General features: G+C 54.5%; 3 protein-coding genes across 6 annotated transcripts in view; 2 read left to right on the plus strand and 1 right to left on the minus strand.

Annotated features, from left to right (window-relative positions):
• IQGAP3 (IQ motif containing GTPase activating protein 3) overlaps positions 1–1,565 on the minus strand; it is a 35,782-nt gene extending 34,217 nt beyond the window's left edge. For all 3 annotated transcript variants that reach the window (XM_041760172.1, XM_041760093.1, XM_041760018.1), the window contains exon 1: positions 1,478–1,565. In XM_041760172.1, coding sequence (XP_041616106.1) covers positions 1,478–1,514 — 37 coding nt within the window. In that variant the 5' untranslated portion in view covers positions 1,515–1,565. The remainder of the gene's footprint in view (positions 1–1,477) is intronic.
• Positions 1,566–6,674: 5,109 nt separating this feature from the next.
• Positions 6,675–12,297, plus strand: TTC24 (tetratricopeptide repeat domain 24). Its single transcript, XM_041749438.1, has 9 exons — positions 6,675–7,374; positions 7,568–7,771; positions 8,350–8,478; positions 8,609–8,721; positions 9,060–9,158; positions 10,349–10,437; positions 10,590–10,696; positions 11,283–11,379; positions 12,216–12,297. Exons 1-9 carry the CDS (start codon positions 6,675–6,677, stop codon positions 12,295–12,297), a joined length of 1,620 nt encoding a protein of 539 aa, XP_041605372.1.
• Positions 12,298–16,809: 4,512 nt separating this feature from the next.
• On the plus strand, positions 16,810–19,319 carry NAXE (NAD(P)HX epimerase). Of its 2 annotated transcripts, XM_041721760.1 has the most exons (6): positions 16,810–17,023; positions 17,120–17,228; positions 17,316–17,426; positions 17,502–17,615; positions 18,593–18,740; positions 19,065–19,319. In XM_041721760.1, exons 1-6 carry the CDS (start codon positions 16,824–16,826, stop codon positions 19,265–19,267), a joined length of 885 nt encoding a protein of 294 aa, XP_041577694.1. In that variant the 5' UTR covers positions 16,810–16,823; the 3' UTR covers positions 19,268–19,319. The 2 variants fall into 2 exon arrangements, with proteins under 2 accessions (XP_041577694.1, XP_041577704.1); XM_041721770.1 differs by lacking the exon at positions 17,502–17,615.
• Positions 19,320–19,423: the final 104 nt, after the last annotated feature.

Here is a 19,423-nt window from a genome sequence, read left to right on the forward strand (position 1 = left end):
TTCAACCTCCCCTTCTCCCATCTCCCACCTCTGGAGTGGCCTTCTGGAAGACAATACAAAATCAGATGGGGGGCGGGGGTCGCCTGGGTGGCTCAGCGGTAGAGCGTCTGCCTTTGGCCCAGGGTGTGATCCCAGGATCTGGGATCGAGTCCCACATCAGGCTCCCTGCATGGAGCCTGCTTCTCCCTCTGCCTGTGTCTCTGCCTCTCTCTCTTGCTGTGTCTCTCATGAATAAATAAATTAAAAAATCTTTTAAAAAAATCAGATCGGGGGAGAGAAAGCTGAACAGGTACACACACGAGGAATAAACAGAGGGCTTGGAAAGAGACACGTCTGTCTTTGAGGCAACACGTAATGTTAATCCCACTCTTTCCCTTATTTCCCTATATAGCACATCCTGCAACATGATTTGGACCAGGGGCGGGGCTTGTTGGAATTGGCAGTTAAGCAAGTTCACACACACACAACGTCTACAAGCGTTGGTTGCTAAGCATGGAAAATAAACCAGTAAGCAAATGACATCACCTCGGAGTTATGAACTGAGGGCTGTGTGAGACGGGCAGGGCTTCCTCCCTACATACACACTTTTTTTTTTTTTTTTTAAGATTTTATTTATTTACTCATGAGAGACAGACGGAGAGAGGCAGAGACACAGGTAGAGGGAGAAGCAGGCTCCCCGCGGGAAACCCGATACGGGACTCTCTATCCCAGACCCCATCATCACACCCTGACCTGAAGGCAGACGCTCAACCGCTGAGCCACCCAGGTGTCCCCCACACAGTCTTATTTTAAAAAATTTTTTAATTAAAAAAAAAAATCTTCCTGCGCTTCACAGGTCTAGAACTAACTTTCCTTCAACAGATCCGAGAACAAGGACTTTGTTTTTTTGAGCCCTAATGGCAAGAAAGGGGAAGGGGTGGAAGAAGATTTTGCCTTTGTTCAGAAGGTCAGGCAGCAGCAGCCTTTCTGCCGTCCAATCCTTCTGACCCCACTGTCTTTCCAAAACAGTGTTTTTGCAAGTGTGGTCCGCGGACTACCTGCACGGTTACGTACGGTGAGGCAGCAGCACAGCAGTGCTTGTTACCAGAGCAGACGATGGGCCCCGACCCAGCGAGCTGGCGCAGCGACACAGGGCTGAGGAGCGTGCGGGTCACTTCCGGTCATCCCCGGCACACTTCGAGAGCCACCGTCTCCCCCGCGGCATCGGACGGGAGTCCCGGCCCCTGGTGGCGCGTGGCAAGCATGCCCGCCATCCGTAGCTGCTGCCTGCTCCAGGGGCCATCCACACCACCCACAGCCGCCCAGCCCCAGCCCCCGTAATGCGGGGACGAGGGAGAAAACCCTGGAAGGTCTGAAGCGCGGCGGAGTCCGGCGTCTCGCCGCTCCGGCTCCACCTGGGCCCGCCGGAGACCCGCCGGGGGGCTCCCTCCCCGCGCCGCGCAGGCCCGCCCCCTTCCTTGGCCCCCTCTGCACTCACACAGCGCCGAGCCCGCGCCCGCTCTCCGCGGCTCCATGTTCCTCCTCCTCCCAGGTTTGAATCTCCCGCCGCCGGGCCGCCGCCCTCGTCGTTGCAGCAGCCCGACAGAACTTCCGGCCCGAACCGCGGGGGCAGCTGGGATGTGTAGTCCGGACGGTGCAGGCGCTGGCACGCCGCCAGGTGCGGAGAAGGAGGTGCTGCGGCACAGTGGGAGCGGCATCTCCCTCTCCGCGCGGCGGGTGGCTGCTGTTCCTCTAGGGATCCTCCTCTACCCTCTCCTCCATCATTTGCCCTAGCGTTCTCAGGAACTCCGCTGCGCCTCCTGTAGCGTTCTTGGCTCCCGCTAACTTGCGGGCCAGCTTGCGTGAGCTAGATGGCGCGGATGCAGAGAGAAATTACCATAGTTAGGAGCGCCTGGCTGGCTTAGTCGGTAAAGCACGCAACTCTCCATCTAGGGGTTGTAGGTTCAAGCCCCGCGTTGGGTGTAGAGATTGCTTAAAAAATAAAATATCTTAAAAAATCAGCATAGTTGATGCCCTATATATAACCTGCTATTCTGGAATGAGTGACAGTCAAAATACATGAGAGGTCAGCGATATTCAGAGGAATGAGGTCGCTACAGCAATGAAGTTACTACGGTAATGAAGTTAAGGGCAGCGAAGGACAGGAGGACTTCCTAGTGGAGGTCCTAGCTGATGTTTGTTGGAAAGGGAACAAGACTTCATCAGCCTGAAGGAGAAATGAATCTTAGCACAAACAGCACTTGTGACCAAGGAGGGAGCCCAGGAAACAAAAATTGGTGCAGTTCTGTAGGTGAACAGAGTTCGGACAGGGAGAGGCGGGAAGAGCACCTCTAGAGACAACGCTGGCAGCAGCTGCAATGCCAGACAGCAGGCTGAAGAGCAGGATGCGGTCTGGGGAGCAGCCACAAGCTCAAGAACACTTTACATATAGGTCGAGTCCCGGTTCACATTTTACAAAGATTCATTTTGCAGCAGGGGCTTGGAGCCAGGTGACACTAGGGCCAGAGACCAACCCAGAGTGTATGGCAGCAGCACAGGTGAGAGCTAGTAAGGCCTGAACTAGTCAAAATAATTATAATGACACCTATCCTAAAATTTTGTTTTGCTATATTACCTAATGGGCTTCCCCCACCTGGTATTTCTCCTTTTGCCCTCCCTCCCTCCTACCAGTGCCCCAGTCAAGCTGCAGCCTATGCTCATAGCCTCAGGGGAGGCACTTAGAGGGGTAGAACACAGAAATCATCCAAACCTTCCGAGGAACAGAGGAGATGCAGGGCTGAGACAAAACTGTGGGAGTTGTGGGGTTTGTAGAGGGTGGCTCCCCTTCGCTCACCACGCAGGAAAGTAGAGGGAATCTAGACTGCTGGTGATAGAAGCCCACTCCCTGCTTTCTGGGAAGGCCATGGACAGCACAGGACCTGACAAGGAACAGTTGCTAACAAGGCCCTGATATACAGAAACCCCCACCCCAGCTAGAAAGGAAGTACATGGACGAGCTACCCCCATTTCTCCTTGGGTTAAGGGCTCCTGGGCCTGAGAGGGCCAAGTGGAGAGTAAGTAGATGGCTAAGAACTCAATGGGCCTTCCCTCTCAAGTCGTAGCATCCCATACTCTCTCCAGCTTGGCCTCCACCCTGGGAGAAGGGAGGGGGTGAACCAAACTGACTCACACTGTCTTCTCCATCCCAGTGCAACAGGGACTGGAAACAGGGCCTGAGGAGAGATGTACTTCTCACATGCTGGGGTTAGATACCACACACAGCAATAACATGCACTGAGTGTCTATGGTATGCTGGTACTATATTTAGCATCATCTTGTTTTATCTTCATTATAGTGATGAGGGAAATGAGGCTTAGAAATGTCACACAGCTAAACTGGTGGAGCCAAGACACAAATTCAGATAGTGTAGCTTCAAGCTTGAGTTCCCTACCACCGTGTGCTACCACCATCTCCACGGCTGTGGCTAGGATGCTGCAGAGGAGAAGGCATGCAGGGGAGAAGTCTCAGAGGTAGAACGAGTAGGAATAAGCTGGAGGAGGGGAGGTCGTGGCTGCCTCCCATGTTTCTAGCTCTTGGACTAGTTGGTGGTGAACCAGTGAACACTGGGAATGGGGGATGGGCAGATAGCAGGAAACAGGAATGTCGCTTGGACAAAAGCCAAGTCTAGAGACATATGTTTAGAATTTTTTTTTTCATATGTTTAGAAATTATTGGCTGATCAGTGGTGTGAAAATCAGACGAGTGGATGGAATGTTCATGAAAGTGTATGTAAAGTAAGAAAAAAGCAAAGGGCAGAGGGTTGGAAACTATTTGCATTTAAGGGGTAGGCAGAGGGCCCAGCAAAGGAGACAGAGAAGGAAGTGTCAGAGGAAGAGAAAGAGCCAGGATACAATGGATCCTGGAAGCCAAGTGAGGAGACAGTGGCAAGGATATGTCAGATAAAGTGGAAATCAAACAAGCAAATGATTCAGAAATGATCACCAAGCCATTGAGAGGTCATTGGAACCTCAGCGAGAGTCGTTTCAGTCCCTGCACCCTCCCCAAACCTTTCCCTGGAAGGGAAGCCTACCGAGTGGCCACGGACTGAGCTGAGTGTTGGCCCTGGCCATATGGTGGTGGCATCCTGGAGGCCAGCCCATGGGTAGGAGCTGCAGGCAGCTGAGAAAGCCTGCCTTGGACACAAGCCCCATCTATGGCACCCAGCACTGTGCCGGCACACTAGCCAGTGCAAGGGAGCCCTGCTACTTCCTATAACTTTGTTTCTGGCAAAGGCCTCTCTACTTAAAAGAGAGCTCCCTCTCCCCCAGGGTAAATGAGAAGATTGGCTTTCTGCTCCAGGCCACCCTGGGTGAGTTAGTACAATAGGTGCCCACTGTCCTGGGATCTGCTGTCCTCTCATTAAGCGGAACGTGGAGCTCTGCTTGGGAAGAAGATTCGGGAGCAGAAAGACTCTTCTGATCTCCCGGCTGTCCTGACCATCAACCTTTAACCCCATTCCCAAATGTGAGATGTACCACACAGGAGCACACTGTGTAGGTATGTGCCTCTGGGCGTGTGTGTGAGAAAAGGTTCATTCTAGGACAGTCCTTGTTACAGCTTGTGATCATAGTACAGTGGAAGGAACCCTGGGCTAATTAGCCAGGAATCAGAAAACCTGGGTCTGATCCCAGCTCAGTGGCTGCTCTGTGACCTCAGTCAAGTCCCACTTGCTTCTGATTCCCCTCCTCCGTAGAGTGAGAGGAGAGATGGGAGAGATGATCCCTGAGGTTGTAACTAGTAACAAGCCATCATGCTGTGATTCCCTGCTCACAGTGCAGGACTTGAGGGGTGTGTGCAGGGATGAGGTGGGGAATGGTGGGGCTGGAAGGGCAATGGAATCCAGGTAACTGTGCCCCCAGCCGCCATCAGTGATTCAGCACTATGATAGGGCACCTGAGCTGTCCATCAAAAAATCCCCCTGGAGTGGAGGGCGGTACCTGACTGTCTGGTAACCCCAGGGCTTTGAGCTCAGAGCTTGGCCAGGTAACCCAAGCCAAAGGGACCATTCCAGAAATCCAGCCTCAGAGAGCAGAGAAGATGGAGGGAGGTAAGTCTTACCGTGGCTGGGCCCCAAGGCCTGATGGCGGTAGCCAAGAATGCCCCAGGAAGGAGGGCCTTGAAGGCAGGATTCCTGGTATTCCTACTTGCAAGGGAAATTTCTTTAAAAAGACAATCACCTCTGCCTGCCTCTTCTAAAAAACAGGGGGAAGGACAAAGAAAAGAGGAGGTGCTGAGAGACAAGGCCTGAGTCTGCCACCCCTTCCCCCATCTCCTGGGAGGAGAAATCAGGAAGAGGCTTTGCCTTCCTAGGGGAGAGACCCTTATAGGAAATACATACTGATGAGGGAAGCATATTTGAGACCAGAGCAGGTGCTGGTGAGACCAGACTGGCCAGCTATGGGGAAAGAGGTCTCCTGAGATAGGGAGTGGGCAGTGAATGAAAGGCAGCATCCTCCTTCCTGAAAGCCAAATCCTTGCCAATTCAATAGCCTGCTCAGCTTTGTATCCCTAGTGCCCTGCAGGCCCCTGGTATGCAGCAGGCGCTCACCAGGTGTCTGCTGAGCCCACTTGATCTACACCTTGAGATCAGGCGCAGGAGTGCCCAGATTGTGAGCGGATGGGTGTCCATGGTAGAACAGTGTGAAGGAGGTGGTGGGGGTGAGGCCTTGCATGTGCTCTGTTCACCTGTCTATTTGTTTATTCCTTCAATGAGGATTTTCTTTTGGGGGGGTGGTTTTTTAAATTTTTATTTTATTTAGTTAGTTAAAAGATTTTATTTATTTTTTCATGAGAGACACACAGAGAGAAGCAGAGACATAGGCAGAGGGAAAAGCAGGCTTCCTGTGGGGAGCCCAATGTGGGACTCACTCCCAGGACCCCAGAATCACACCCTGAGCCAAAGGCAGATGCTCAACCTCTGAGCCACCCGGGCATCCTAATGAGGATTTTTTTTGTATCATGGTAACATACATATAACATGACTTTTACCTTGTTAAGCCATTTTTAAAAAATATTTATTCATTCATGAGAGACACACAGAAAGAGGCAGAGATATAGGCAGAGGGAGAAGAAGGCTCCCTGCATGGAGCCTGACATGAGACTTGATCCCAGGACCTCGGAATCACATGACCTGAGCCAAAGGCAGACGGTCAACCTCTGAGCCACCCAGGCACTCCTTGTTAAGCCATTTCTAAGCGCACCGCTCAGTGGCATTAGGTACACTCACATTATTGTGCCCATCTCATTCGATGAACATTTATGGAGGACCTACTATGTGCCAGACCCTCATACTCCTCCAAATCTAGTAGAGATAGACAAGAAAGTCAGCAATTTCAGCCTGGCATGACAAGTGCTATAAAGGACATGGGTGTGAGGCATTCTGGGAGCCCAGAAAGACACAGATGGTTGAGGGAGGAAGCTCTCTGGGAGCTGTTCCTTGACCTGGGTCCCAAAAGACTGAGAATGAGTCAGAACACTGGAGTAAGGGTTGATATGGCCAGCAGGATCCATGACACAGTGTCAGATGGCAGAGGTCACAGCAGGGCAGGGGTAGGGCTGAATTACTCCACAGGGATCCTGCTTTGGAGGAAGCCAAGGGTGACACACTGACCCCTCTGCTCCCCACTGTTAGCATTATGTCTTTCTCCAACCCTGAAGATGTCCCCCAAGAGCCTGAACCCTCAACCTCCAAGAAGAAAAAGAAGAAGCAAAAGTGGCCACAGCAAGAGGCCAGCATCCAAGCCCTCACCAGGGCTGGCCATGGAGCCCTACTGGCTGGCCGGAACCATGAAGCCTTGACCAGCTTCCAGAGGGCCTTCATCCTGGCCTCTGAGGCCCCACAAACTCAGGACACCTCTGTTCTCCGGGCCTGTGCCTTCAACCTGGGGGCCGCCTATGTGGAGACGGGGGACCCAGCCAGAGGCCTCAAGCTGCTCCTGCGAGCCCGACCTGAAGAGGAGGCGCAGGGCAAGGGTCATGGGGACCAATGTTTCAACGTGGCTTTGGCCTACCAGGCCCTGGGCAAGCTGCCCCAAGCTTTGGCCTGGTACCACAGGGCCCTGGGGCACTACCACCCATTAGGTGACCAGGGGCAGGCCCAAGCAAAAATGGGAGCCTGCTACCGGGCTCTGGGACAGCCCACACTAGCAGCCCACTGTCTACAGGAAGCAAGCCAGGCCTACGTCCAAGCAGGGCAGCCTCAGGATGCAGCCCTGGCATTGGGGGCTGCAGCAGCTTGTATGCTGAAGAGTGGGCAACACGGGATGGGTGACATAGTACAGGTGCTGGAGGAGAGCCAGAGGCTTGCTGAGAGGAGTCCTGAGCAGGGACTGCTGGGTGAGGCCCTTGGGCAGAGGAGGTGTGGGGTCTGGGGACATTCAGACCAGGAGATACCAAGAAGTGGGGTGCATACAGGGACTTTTCTGAGGGTAGGGGGCTGGAGGACCCTGGGAGAGTGGGACAGGGGGCCATACAATACAGCTTCAGCAGCATCTGACCTGGCTACCTGTGCCCCTGGCCACACCCTCAGGGCAGCTCTATAACGACCTGGGCCTGAGCTACTCCCAGCTCCAGCTGTTCTCGCTAGCAGCTGAGGCCTTCCTGCGGGCCCTGCCCCTGTGCCGGGGGCCAGGAGAGGAGGCCATGGTGCTGACAAACCTCGGAGCAGCCCACAGCGCCCTTGGCAACTATCAGGAAGCCCGGGATGTTCACCGGAAGGCAGCTGACCTGCATGGTGGGTACCAGGGCCCGGAGCAGGGGATCCGGACTAAGAGAAGGCTCCAGCTGGGGCTCAAGGCCCAAGAGTAGACAGACCTTTAGGGACAGGCATGGGACCGGGAAGTCCCAAAGCAGGGGGTAAGGGCTGGGAATGTGGGAGATTGGGTAGGTAGGCAGGACAGGGGGTTGAGGGCTCAGAGGCTGAGGCCTGGGATTGGGGAGGCAGCAGTGGGCAGCTGGAAGAGCCCCAGCAGGAAGAGGAGGCCTGAAGTGAGGCCAGCGCTTCCTCCCACCAAATGCTTGTGTGACTTGACATTCATTGTGGCTTTCTGAGCTTCAGTTTCCACACAGGTAAGAGGAGAACTATTGACACCTGCTTTGCCTGCCTGGCAGGGTTGCTGCATGGCTCATACTAGTGAGGGGCGGGGCGGGTCAGGGAGGGACATATGCTCTCAGGCCTGAAGAGAGGCTATTGAGAGTGGAGGTGTCTGTGGTACACCTGGAGGTGTGCCAGGGCTAGCACCGGGACTCCTGGGAGCCACCCCTGGTTGCAGCCAAAGACCCCTCTTAGGATGGGGCCGGCTCTGTCCTCAGGCTCCGTGGGGCAGCGGCAGGAGCAGGGCCGCAGCTTCGGCAGCCTGGCATTTGCACTGAGTCAGCTGGGGAATCACAGAGCAGCCAGAGACAACTACCTGCATGCCCTACAGGCTGCCCGGGATACTGGTGAGGCGTTAGCAGGTGGTGTGGCAAGGGCCCAGGCTGAGGGTCCCTGGGGGCCGGTGGGGGTATGGCTGGAAGGGAGGGCTGGTGATGCAGGGACCCATGAGAGGACCTCCTGGGCTCTCTTCCCCAGGGGACACGAAGGGGCAGTGGCAGGCCTGTGAGGGGCTGGGGGCCGCAGCAGCCAGGCTGGGGCAGCACAACCAGGCCTTGTGGTACTATAAGGAAGCACTGGCCCGGAGTCAGGTAGGACCACCCACCCCAGAACCTCACTCTTCCTGCTGTGCCTCCAGGAAGCCTCCTCTGCTGACAGTCCTGCCTTCTGTCTTCTTGCCATCCTTCCACTCAGCAAACATGTATCGGGCACACCGTGGGCTAGGTCCCAGGGCACTGTTGTGAGGAGGCCTTGGTCTCTGTCCACAGTTCTGCGCAGGCGGTAGCAGGGTGCTGCATGGGCCCGGGGGGTGGGGTAGAGAGAAGACAAAGCTGCCTTCCCTCCCCCTCTCCAGTCTCTTGCTTCTCCAATCCCTAGAGGAGCGCTTAGCCCAGGCATTCCCATCCCCCATTCTCTACCCACTCCCCAGAAGGAGCCAGACTCCGTGCGGGATCGGCTGGTGGCCAAGCTGGCAGATGCCATGAGAACCCACTTGGCCCAGGCGGGGCCTGTACCGACCTACAGCCTGGTGAGGTGACACCTGAGACGAGGAGCTGGGGGTGGGGAGAGGTGACCAGAGAAGGAGTGGTAGTAAACAGTTCACATCCTCAGAGATGCGGCACCGGAGAACCCCTGTGTTCTCTGCCTTGAAGCCCACAGAGGGGAGACCTATATCACTTTTCCAAGGACACCCGGGAGGTGGGAAGGGGGTTGGGGGATTGTGGCACTCCGAGTCTCCCAGGACTAGGCTGTGCCAGCTCCTTGCCTGAGTGGTAACTAGCCAAGCACTTGAAGCCAAGGGATGCAATCAAGGACGCTGAGCCCTAGGGCAGCCCTGGTGGCGCAGCGGTTTGGCTCCACCTGCAGCCTGGGGTGTGATCCTGGAGACCTGGGATCAAGTCCCACATCGGGCTCCCTGCATGGAGCCTGCTTCTCCCTCTCCCTGTGTCTCTACCTTTCTCTCTCTCTGTGTCTATGAATAAATAAATAAAATCTTTAAAAATTAAAAAAAAAAAAAAAAAAAAGGGACGCTGAGCCCTACCTGGAGGAGTTGGAAACCCTTAAGTCCTTGGCTGCAGTTCCACAAAAGGCCACAGGGTGGGGGCAGTGCTCCAGGGAGGATCCCCTCCCAGGCCATCCTTGGGGGGTGCTTCTTTGTGTGGGTCTCCACCGTCCCCTTCCTCTCTGGCTCCCCCCAACCCTCTCTCTGCCTCCTAGCCTCTCAGTAGGTCCAATTTCTCCTCACCTTGAGATATCTCAGGGAACCAACCTCCTACCCAGGAATTTAAATTATACCTTAATATTTAATATTTATTCTGTTTATTTAATGAGGTTTATGTCTTCTCTTAAAGACCAGGATACTCTATTTATAATTTGCAAGCAAAATTAAATTAGTCTAGTCCAGGCAGAATACTGGATGGGTGGGGGGGTAGAAGAGCTGGGGTCCATCTGAAGGGGGCCACCAGCTTTCTGTGACTTTGCCTCCAGAGGCCCCAGGCAGGGTGGGGTGGAGACCAGGCTCCAGCCAGGCCTGATGGTCCCAGAGCCTGATTCTAATTTGAGAGTCGCTAGTGCAGATCTCTCCGTGGGTTTCCACTCTTAGCTGGGTGGCACACCCCAGTCTGTAACATGTCTGTCTCTGTGGGGCATGGCCTGTGGAGGGAACATATGCCCACGGATACACCCCTCACTGGTTCCTTTCCTCCCCACCATTCCCAGACTTCAGCTCCAGGGAGACCCCAGGCTCCAGGTGGGGTGGCCGGGCCCCCAGCTGGGGTGGGAAGGGGCAGAGCGGAAGTGTGGCACAGGTAAGTGGGGTGGGGCCAGAGCTCCAGCGTAGGGGAGGAGGTACACTGGAGGTGTGCAGCTGCCTGGTGGGGGGGTTGGGGCCTGCAGGCACCCCACAGAGGAGGGGACCTGTCCTAGGTTCCGCTCTCCTTCCTGCTCTCTGTCCCTCCAGGTCTTGGGGTAGGTGGGAAGAAGAAGCGTGCGAGGAGAGCCAGGAGGAGAGAGAGGACCAGCCGCCGGCGGATGTCCCCGTGGCATCTTGGGCACAGAGACTGGAGTGTGAGTGGGAGAAGGCCATCCCCAGCTGGGCATCTCCTCCCTGAAAATGGGAGCGCTTTCCCTGTCCCAGCCCCTTCGGTTCCTGGACAGCCAGGACCCCAACAGCCACTTAGGCCCAATGACCCTCTCCCCTGCCCAGGTCATGTCTCCAGGCCCTGGCCAGTTTCCCCAAACCCTCCCACAGTCACCTCTGCCTCCTCGCTTCCGTGGCTTTCCTAGCCTCTAGAACTTTGCAATTAGAGTACCAAGTTTCATTGAAAGCCTACTCCATGCCAAGTATGGGGTGATTTTTTGCCCTAGTTCACTGTTTACCAGCCTCTTTCCTCAAAGGCTTTGCCATCTGGGGCAGAGCTCTTGGCTACTTGCTGTTGTCTAGTGTTCTCCCCAAAGCAGCAGGGAGTCCCCCAGGCTTGCTCTGAACACCTGCCCTGTACAGAGTGTAGTCTCTGGTGCTCCCTCTGAGTCAGTGACCAGTGCACCCATCCCAACACCCACCACCCTTGCTCTTCTCCCAAAGCTTTCTCTTTCCCCCATGTTCTCAGTGCAGAGAGGCCTGTGACAAATGTGCCTGTCCCTCCCCACCCAGGTCTAGGACCCAGGGCCCATCTCCCACTTGGAGGCCAATGCCCCCTTCGAATGGAGCAGCCTGGCACTCTGGTGCCCAATGGCCCCCAAGCCAACAGGTGGGTTCCTGGGAAAGCAGAGGAGGCCTGGAGATAGATAAAAGGGGTGGGGGTGGGGGTTGTGGCTTCAGATGCTTTTAAGGGAACATAATCACCATTCCAACTGGGAGGGGGGTGATCCCTGGGTGGCTCAGCAGTTTAGCCCCTGCCTTTGGCCCAGGGTGTGATCCTGGAGTCCCGGGATTGTGTCCCATATCGAGCTCCCTGCATGGAGCCTGCTTCTCCCTTTGTCTATGTCTCTGCCTCTCTCTCTTCCTGTGTCTCTCATGAATAAATAAATAAAATCTTTAAAAAATAAAAAAACTGGGGGCAGCCCGGGTGGCTCAGCGGCTTAAGCGCCGCCTTCAGCCCAGGGTGTGATCCTGGAGACCCCCCCAGGGTGTGATCCTGGAGACCCAGGATCGAGTCCCGCGTCGCCGCGTCGGGCTCCCTGCATGGAGCCTGCTTCTCCCTCTGCCTGTGTGTCTCTGCCTTTCTCTCTGTGTGTCTCTCATGAATAAATAAAATCTTAAAAGAAAAAAAAACTGGGAGGAAGTCTGGCCCAGTGCCTGGGGGATCTGGTGCTTGGAGCCTGTTTGTCTTTAGCCTTGAGCAATCAGAACAGCACTTACCCAGTTCTGGAAGTCTGGGGTGTCCCCGGTCTCCTGTGCAGCCTGACTGGATGCCTCCCAGAGAGGGAGAATCCTGCTGACCTCAACACAGTTGAGGGTTGGGGTGGGCGCTCAAGCCTCCCCCTCTTGCCCTGGGGCCCAGCATCTGACATAAGGGCCAGGGAAGCTGCCCTCTGCTCTTTCCCCAGCCAGCCCCACTGGCAAGCCCCTCCCTGCCTCCTGCAGGTCATCCAGCTGGTCCAGGGAGACCCCCAGCGGGAACCCTCAGAGGAGACCCACCGAGTCTGGCTTCTGTGCCATCATATGACTCCACTCAGCTGACCGTGAACGTGGCCTCCTTGGTACCTCCCTGACGCACAAACATTAGGGGTTTCCAGGACCAAGCCTTTTCCTGGTTGTTCAGTGCTCTAAGGACAGGTGATGTAACATCGCCAAACAGTGGGCTCCTGTGTAGGCTGAACAGGGCCTTTGCAGTCTGGGTGCCAGGGTGTGGAGTTTGCTCCTTGTTGGGAGTTTCAGACTCAATGGGCAAAAGAAAAAGGAAAAGTGAACAGTGAATTTCCCCTTTTTTCCTTCCTGATCCAAACCTCTTGATTGCGAAGGCTCTTGTCAGCTTGGCTGTGACATAGTAGTCAGGACATTTTGCCATTGTGAACTGTCTCCTGACCTCCATCTTCTTGAAGGGGAAATGAGGATCTAATACTACAGAGGATGCATCTTAACCCACCGATGTGCTCCACTTTCTCCACTTCCTTGTGGGTGGGGGAGGCAATGCCCCAGGCCCATTGGGACCGCTGCTGTCAGTGGCCACCATGTTTTGTAAGGCATGATGATCACTCAGCACACACCACACCCTGCTCTGAGTGCTTCACGCATGTTTTCTCCTGCAGTCCTCGCAGCAGATGACCCCCTTTCACAGATGAGGCAGACAGCACAAAGGTTAATGACTTTCCTCCCAGGCCACACAGCTAATGGATGGGGAAGCTGGGATTCAAACCTGCACAGTGAGCACCCTCTAGAATGCCGTGTGGTTCTGCTACCCCCTACCTACGCTAATGTTCACCAAGAGTTGATTGTGTTGGTACCAAATGTGCTTATGCCATATGTAACTGTACTTTGTGCTTTAATTAAATATTATATAAATTGATGACCTAAGTGTGAAAACAAGCACTGTTTGTATGAAAATGAAGTTGAATCCTTAGAGGTCTTGATTAAGGTGAGTCAATTCAAAAACTACTATTGAATTAGATGTGAGCAAGACAATGATCACATCTTGGGGCAAAATAGTAAAAATCTAGATGAATTTTGCATTCAGATTGCTCCAAACATGCCATCAGTTGTTCCAGCTTAAGGAAGCAGACTGGAAATTGTAGGCAATCTGTAATGAGGTTTATGCAGAAAGGATGGGGAGCTCCAATCATGGGCCCGTCCTCAAAGAGAAGACCCTGGCCACACTTGGACAGATGGCAAATGAATGTCCTTTTTTCTTTTTTTTAAGATTTTATTTATTGATTCATGAGAGACACACACAGAGAGAGAGGCAAAGACACAGGCTGAGGGACAAGCAGGCTCCATGCAGGGAGCCTGACATGGGACTCGATCCCTGGTCTCCAGAATCACGCCCTGGGCTGAAGGTGGCGCTAAACCGCTGAGCCATCTGGGCTGCCCCTACTTTTTTGTTTTAAGTTGAAATAAAATAATTCATTCCTAGTCATGTCAGAGGGGAGGGCTTCTACGACACCGTGAACTACTTTACCTCACCATGAGATTTTGAGGATTCATTGAAATATCTGTAGAGGACCTGTGGGCCCAGCATGGAGCTAGCAGCTGGGGACACAACTGCTCACCTTCCTTGGAATCCTGTCAGGGGTTCAAGATGTCTTGATTTGGATGCAGGTTCATCTACTGTAACAAAGCCCAATGTAACTGTGCCTGTAAGCAGAGACAACTTTGTTCCTCTCTTATGAAAGCAGCCCCAGGGGATCCCTGGGTGGCTCAGTGGTTTAGTGCCTGCCTTTGGCCCAGGGCCTGATCCTGGAGACCCAGGATTGAGTCCCACATTGGGCTCCCTGCAGGGAGCCTGCTTCTCCCTCTGCCTGTGTCTCTGCCTCTCTCTCTGTGTCTCTCATGAATAAATAAATAAAATGTTTTTTTAAAAATATTTATTTATTATTTATGAGAGACATAGAGAGAGAGAGAGAGAGGCAGAGACACAGGAGGAGGGAGAAGCAGGCTCGAAGCCAGGAGCCTGACACGGGACTTGATCCCAGAGCTCCAGGATTGCGCCCTGGGCCAAAGGCAGGTGCTAAACCACTGAGCCACCCAGGGATCCCTCAATAAAATGTTTAAAAAAAAAAGAAAGAAAGAAAGCAGCCCCAGCCAATGTGGTGGCTTCCTGGAGCTCAGAGCTCGGAGCTGCGAAGTATGAGGGGTGCTCTGCAGTCCTCCACACGGGATTCCCATGCCCTGGCCTAGAATGGCTGCCTGGCTGCGCCAGAGCACCTTCCTCCCAGCCAGGGGAAGAAAAAGAGGAAGTGCTGGAAAACGCGTTTTCTAAAAGGCAGGACATGGCACGTCATCTTTGCTCAGACCTCATTGGTCAGCGTGTAATCACATGTATGTGCAGCTGCTGCAAAGGAGACTGGAAAGTGTAGTGTTGAACTAGGCAGCCACGCGACCAGATAAATCAGGGGTTCTGCTGCCAAAGGAAGAGAGGAGAATGGATTTTTTTTTTAAATTTTATTTATTTATGATAGGCACACAGTGAGAGAGAGAGAGAGGCAGAGACATAGGCAGAGGGAGAAGCAGGCTCCATGCACCGGGAGCCCGACGTGGGATTCGATCCCGGGTCTCCAGGATCACGCCCTGGGCCAAAGGCAGGCGCCAAACCGCTGCGCCACCCAGGGATCCCGAGGAGAATGGATTTTGACGGACAAGTAGCAGCATCTGCCATGGGAATACTGCCACTTGGTTGGGCCAACCCCGTATCAACTGTCACTGGCTCTACCATTTAATAGCTGTATTATCTTAGGAAATGACTTCCCTGTGATAGTCAATTTCCTCATCTATAATGTGAGGGTGAAAATATGTCATAGGATAGACAGGACGATTTTTATAAGCATCTGAAACTCAGCAGGGGCTCAATTCATGTGCCCTTCCTAGATTAGTTTTGAAGGCATTTCCCTGGAAGAAAACTCTAGAAGTGTGAAAGGCAGCAATGAGATGGAGTAGGTCTTTGGCTCCACTTTCCTGGGGATAGCCCTCATGTGGTTGTCTTATGCATTCTGGGGGGCACGCAGTGGGGTATATCTGTGTCACTATTTTACTCTCACATCTCTTCAGAATGAAGTCAGCAACGACAGCACTTTAATTACATATTTCCGCACTTGGGAAGGGGGCAGTGCAGTAATGGTTTAGAGTGCAGACTCTAGATCAAGCTGCTTGGACCCTACCTCTACCACCAGCAGTTACCACTGTATCACTGGGCATGTCATTCAATATCTCTGAGTCTTCGTTGCCTCATCTGTAAAACGGGAATAATGGGAATAACAGGGTTGCCACAAGGATAAGATGAACTGATTCATTTAGCACATGGTACATGTAAATATCCAAATGTCATCTCAAAAAAAGCATGCTTCACCCTGTATTTTTTTTAAAGATCATTTATTTTTTTATTCGTGAGAGACACAGAGAGAGAGGCAGAGACAGGAGAAGCAGGCCCCACGCAAAGAGCTCGATGTGGGACTCAATCCCAGGACTCTGGGATCAGCCCTGAGCCAAAGGCAGACGCTCAACCACTGAGCCACCCAGGCTGCCCACCCTGTATTTTAGAAATAAGTCTTTGGGGGTTGCCTGGAAAGCTCAGTCAGAAGAGCCTACGACTCTTGCTCTTGGATCATGGGTTTGAGCCCCAAATTGGGTGTGGAGATTACTTTTATTCATTTTTTAAGATTCTAAGTAATCTGGGCAGCCTGGGTGGCTCAGCGGTTTAGCGCTGTCTTCAGCCCAGGGTGTGATCCTGGAGACCCAGAATCGAGTCCCACGTGGGGCTCCCCGCATGGAGCCTGCTTCTCCCTCTGCCTGTGTCTCTGCCTCTCTCTCTCTCTCTCTGTCTCTCATGAATGAATGAATAAATAAAATCTTAAAAAAAAAAAAAAAAAGATTCTAAGTACTAGAACACATGACCCGGAGATGACCAGCCGCAGGCTCCCGACTGAGCCGGCCAGGCACCTCGCCACAGGTATAATCTGGACAAAGGAGGATGGGCATTCCGTCCGGTTAAGGAAATGCAGCAGCGTGCTATCCTGGCGGGCTGAGCTCTTCCCAGCTTCTGCGCTCGCTTGCTGCTTGCTGCTCGCTGGCCGCACAGCCCTGCCCCGCGGCACGACACCTCCTTCCTTCGGAGGACTCCACCTGCTCAGGGTCGGATGCACAAACGACCCAGCGCCTGGGCACCGGCTCCGCCGCACCGAGCCCGTTGGTTTCTAACGCCCCGCTGGGATGGGGAACCCCTCCTTCCCACCACGCTGTCCCTCCGGTGAGGACCGAGTCGCGGGAGCAGCCCAGCCTAAAGCGTAAAGGAGAACGCGAGCTGCAGGGCGCTGGAGGCAGGGGTGCCGGTGTCCACTCCGCCGGAAGTCCCAGGGCCGGGCCCCGGGCCTCCCGCCCTGCCACCAGCGGCCCCTAAGGGGCCGCCCGCGACCGAGGAGCTACTATTACCAACGCGGCCCTCAGCAAAGAGCCACGGCCCCGGGAGCGCGCGGCCCGGCGCCCGCGCGAGGGGGCGGGGCGAGCCTGCGGCCCCACCTCCAGGGGGCGTTGCCGGCGCTGCGCATGCGCGGGGCGAGCTTCATGTCTGCGCTGCGAGCGCTGCTCGGGCTCGGGCTTCTGGCAGCCGGCTCGCGCCTGAGGCGGGTCCCGGGCCGGGCCGGAGCCTGCCCTGCGGGGTCCGCGTGGTGGGAGGCGCGGCGACCACACTCGGGCGGCGGCGGGGAGCCGGCAGGCATGGCGAGCCCGGCGGTGAAGTACCTGAGGTAGGCGAGGCTCGGCGGGTTGCTCCGGGGCGGGGACTGGGCCGGGCCGCGCGCAGGGCGCCCGGGGGCGGAGACTGAGGCCGTGGGTGTCCGCAGCCAGGAGGAGGCCCAGGCGGTGGACGAGGAGCTGTTCAACGAGTACCAGTTCAGCGTGGACCAGCTAATGGAGCTGGCTGGGCTGAGCTGCGCCACAGCCATTGCTAAGGTCAGTGGCCTGGGCACGGCAAGTGCGGGGACAGCTTGCTAGGCTGGCCCGGAGCTCTTCTAACCCCCCTCCGGTCCCCCACCCCAGGCCTACCCCCCCACGTCCATGTCCCGGAGCCCCCCCGCGGTCCTGGTCATCTGCGGACCTGGAAATAACGGAGGAGACGGCCTGGTCTGCGCTCGGCACCTCAAGCTCTTTGTGAGTATGTGGGCGGGGGCCAGGGCGGCAGGGGCTCTGGGCTCTGGGCTCCAACGACCCCCTCCTTTCCTCCAGGGCTACCAGCCAACCATTTATTATCCCAAAAGGCCGAACAAGCCACTCTTCACCGCATTGGTGACCCAGTGTCAGAAAATGGACATCCCTTTCCTCGGTGAAATGCCCCCAGAGGTAGGTGGTGCCAGCTGAGTGCCCTCTTCCGGAAACACGGCGCATGTTCTGCTCTTCTTTGAGTACTCAGTCCGAGCTTACTTGCTTACCTTCCCCTGGAGAGTGGACTCCTAGCAGGAGGACCTTTCCCTGCGAGGTCAGGTCTTGTCCTGCAAGCAGTAAACATGCTGTCCATTTTTGTTTTTTTTTTTAAGATTTTCATTTATTCACGAGAGACACAGAGAGAGAAAGGCAGAGACACAGGCAGAGGGAGAAGCAGGCTCCATGAAGGAGCCCAACGTGGGACTCGATTCTGGGTCCTCAGGATCAGGCCCTGGGCTGATGGCAACACTAAACTCCTGAGCCACCCAGGCTGCACTCATCCACTTTTCAAGGGCTGAAGTGACTGCCACATCCTAAAAACCCTTCCTGCAGGGACATGGGCTTAAGGATGGAAAGAACTTTTTTTTTTAAAGATTTATTTATTTATTTATTTATTTATTTATTTATTTATTTATTTATTTATGATAGACATAAAGAGGCAGAGACACAGGCAGAGGGAGAAGCAGGCTCTATGCCGGGAGCCCGACGTGGGACTCGATCCTGGGACTCCAGGATCGCGCCCTGGGCCAAAGGCAGGCGCCAAACCGCTGAGCCACCCAGGGATCCCTAGAACTTCTTTTTTAAGTTTAACACATTTTAGATGAAGAGACTGAGATGGTCCAGAGAAGGCAAGTGGTTTGTCCGGAGTCCCAGCCTCAGGTGGTCCTACACTATACCTTCTCAGTGGCAGGCAGGCACTGAGAACAGAAAGCGTGTCTGGACTCAGCCTAAATCAGTGACCAACTTGCACTGATGTCTAGGCCCCAGAATACCATCTGAATGAGATGAAGTATTTATGCTTCTGCAAATAGTGTGTGCAGAGGACAGCCGTTTCCTGTTGAGGATACTCTGTGCAGCACCTGGCTCTGACGTGCTTTCCCCTTTCTGCTCCACAGCCCATGCTGATTGATGAGCTGTACGAGCTGGTGGTGGATGCCATCTTTGGCTTCAGCTTCAAAGGTGATGTTCGAGAGCCGTTCCGCACCATCCTGAGTGTCCTGGATGGGCTCACTGTGCCCATTGCAAGCATCGACATTCCTTCAGGTGTTGTGTCCAAGGAAGGTGGGGGTGAGAGTGGGGATGAGGATGTGGATGCAGCCCCGCCCTGTCTTGAGATAGGCAAGGCTCAGGCCTAAGTTAAAGGTAGGTGCGTCTAGAGGGGCAGAACATTGCTTTATGGATTCCCCAAAAGGGCCAGGGAGCAGAGTTTAGGAGTGACTTTGTGTGGGTACATGGAGCTTCAAGGATGCAAATTCTTGGGTGGGGACACAGGGCCTCCCACTCCTTCAGAACTAGGGTAGAGCAAGGTATGGAAGAGGAGGACACCTATCTGGCCTTTTCCTCTCCTGAATACCACCTTCTTTTCAGGATGGGATGTGGAGAAGGGAAACTCTGGAGGGATCCAGCCAGACTTGCTCATTTCCCTGACAGCACCCAAAAAGTCTGCAACCCAATTCACTGGTCGCTACCACTATCTGGGAGGTCGTTTTGTACCACCTGCTCTAGAAAAGAAGTACCAGTTGAATTTGCCACCTTACCCTGACACTGAGTGTGTCTACCGTCTTCAGTGAGGGAAGATGAATGCGCATTCTTCCCAATAAAGACTTAGTGACTCTCTCCAGAGCTGTGGAGTCCTGGGAACTTTCTTGGCAATAATGGTTAATGGGTGGCAGAAGTCAGAAAGCAACACTGAGATTCGGTGCCACCTCTCTGAGGGAACAAAACGG

This window comes from Vulpes lagopus, chromosome 1 (assembly GCF_018345385.1).
Source record: "Vulpes lagopus strain Blue_001 chromosome 1, ASM1834538v1, whole genome shotgun sequence".
Lineage (NCBI taxonomy): Eukaryota > Metazoa > Chordata > Mammalia > Carnivora > Canidae > Vulpes > Vulpes lagopus.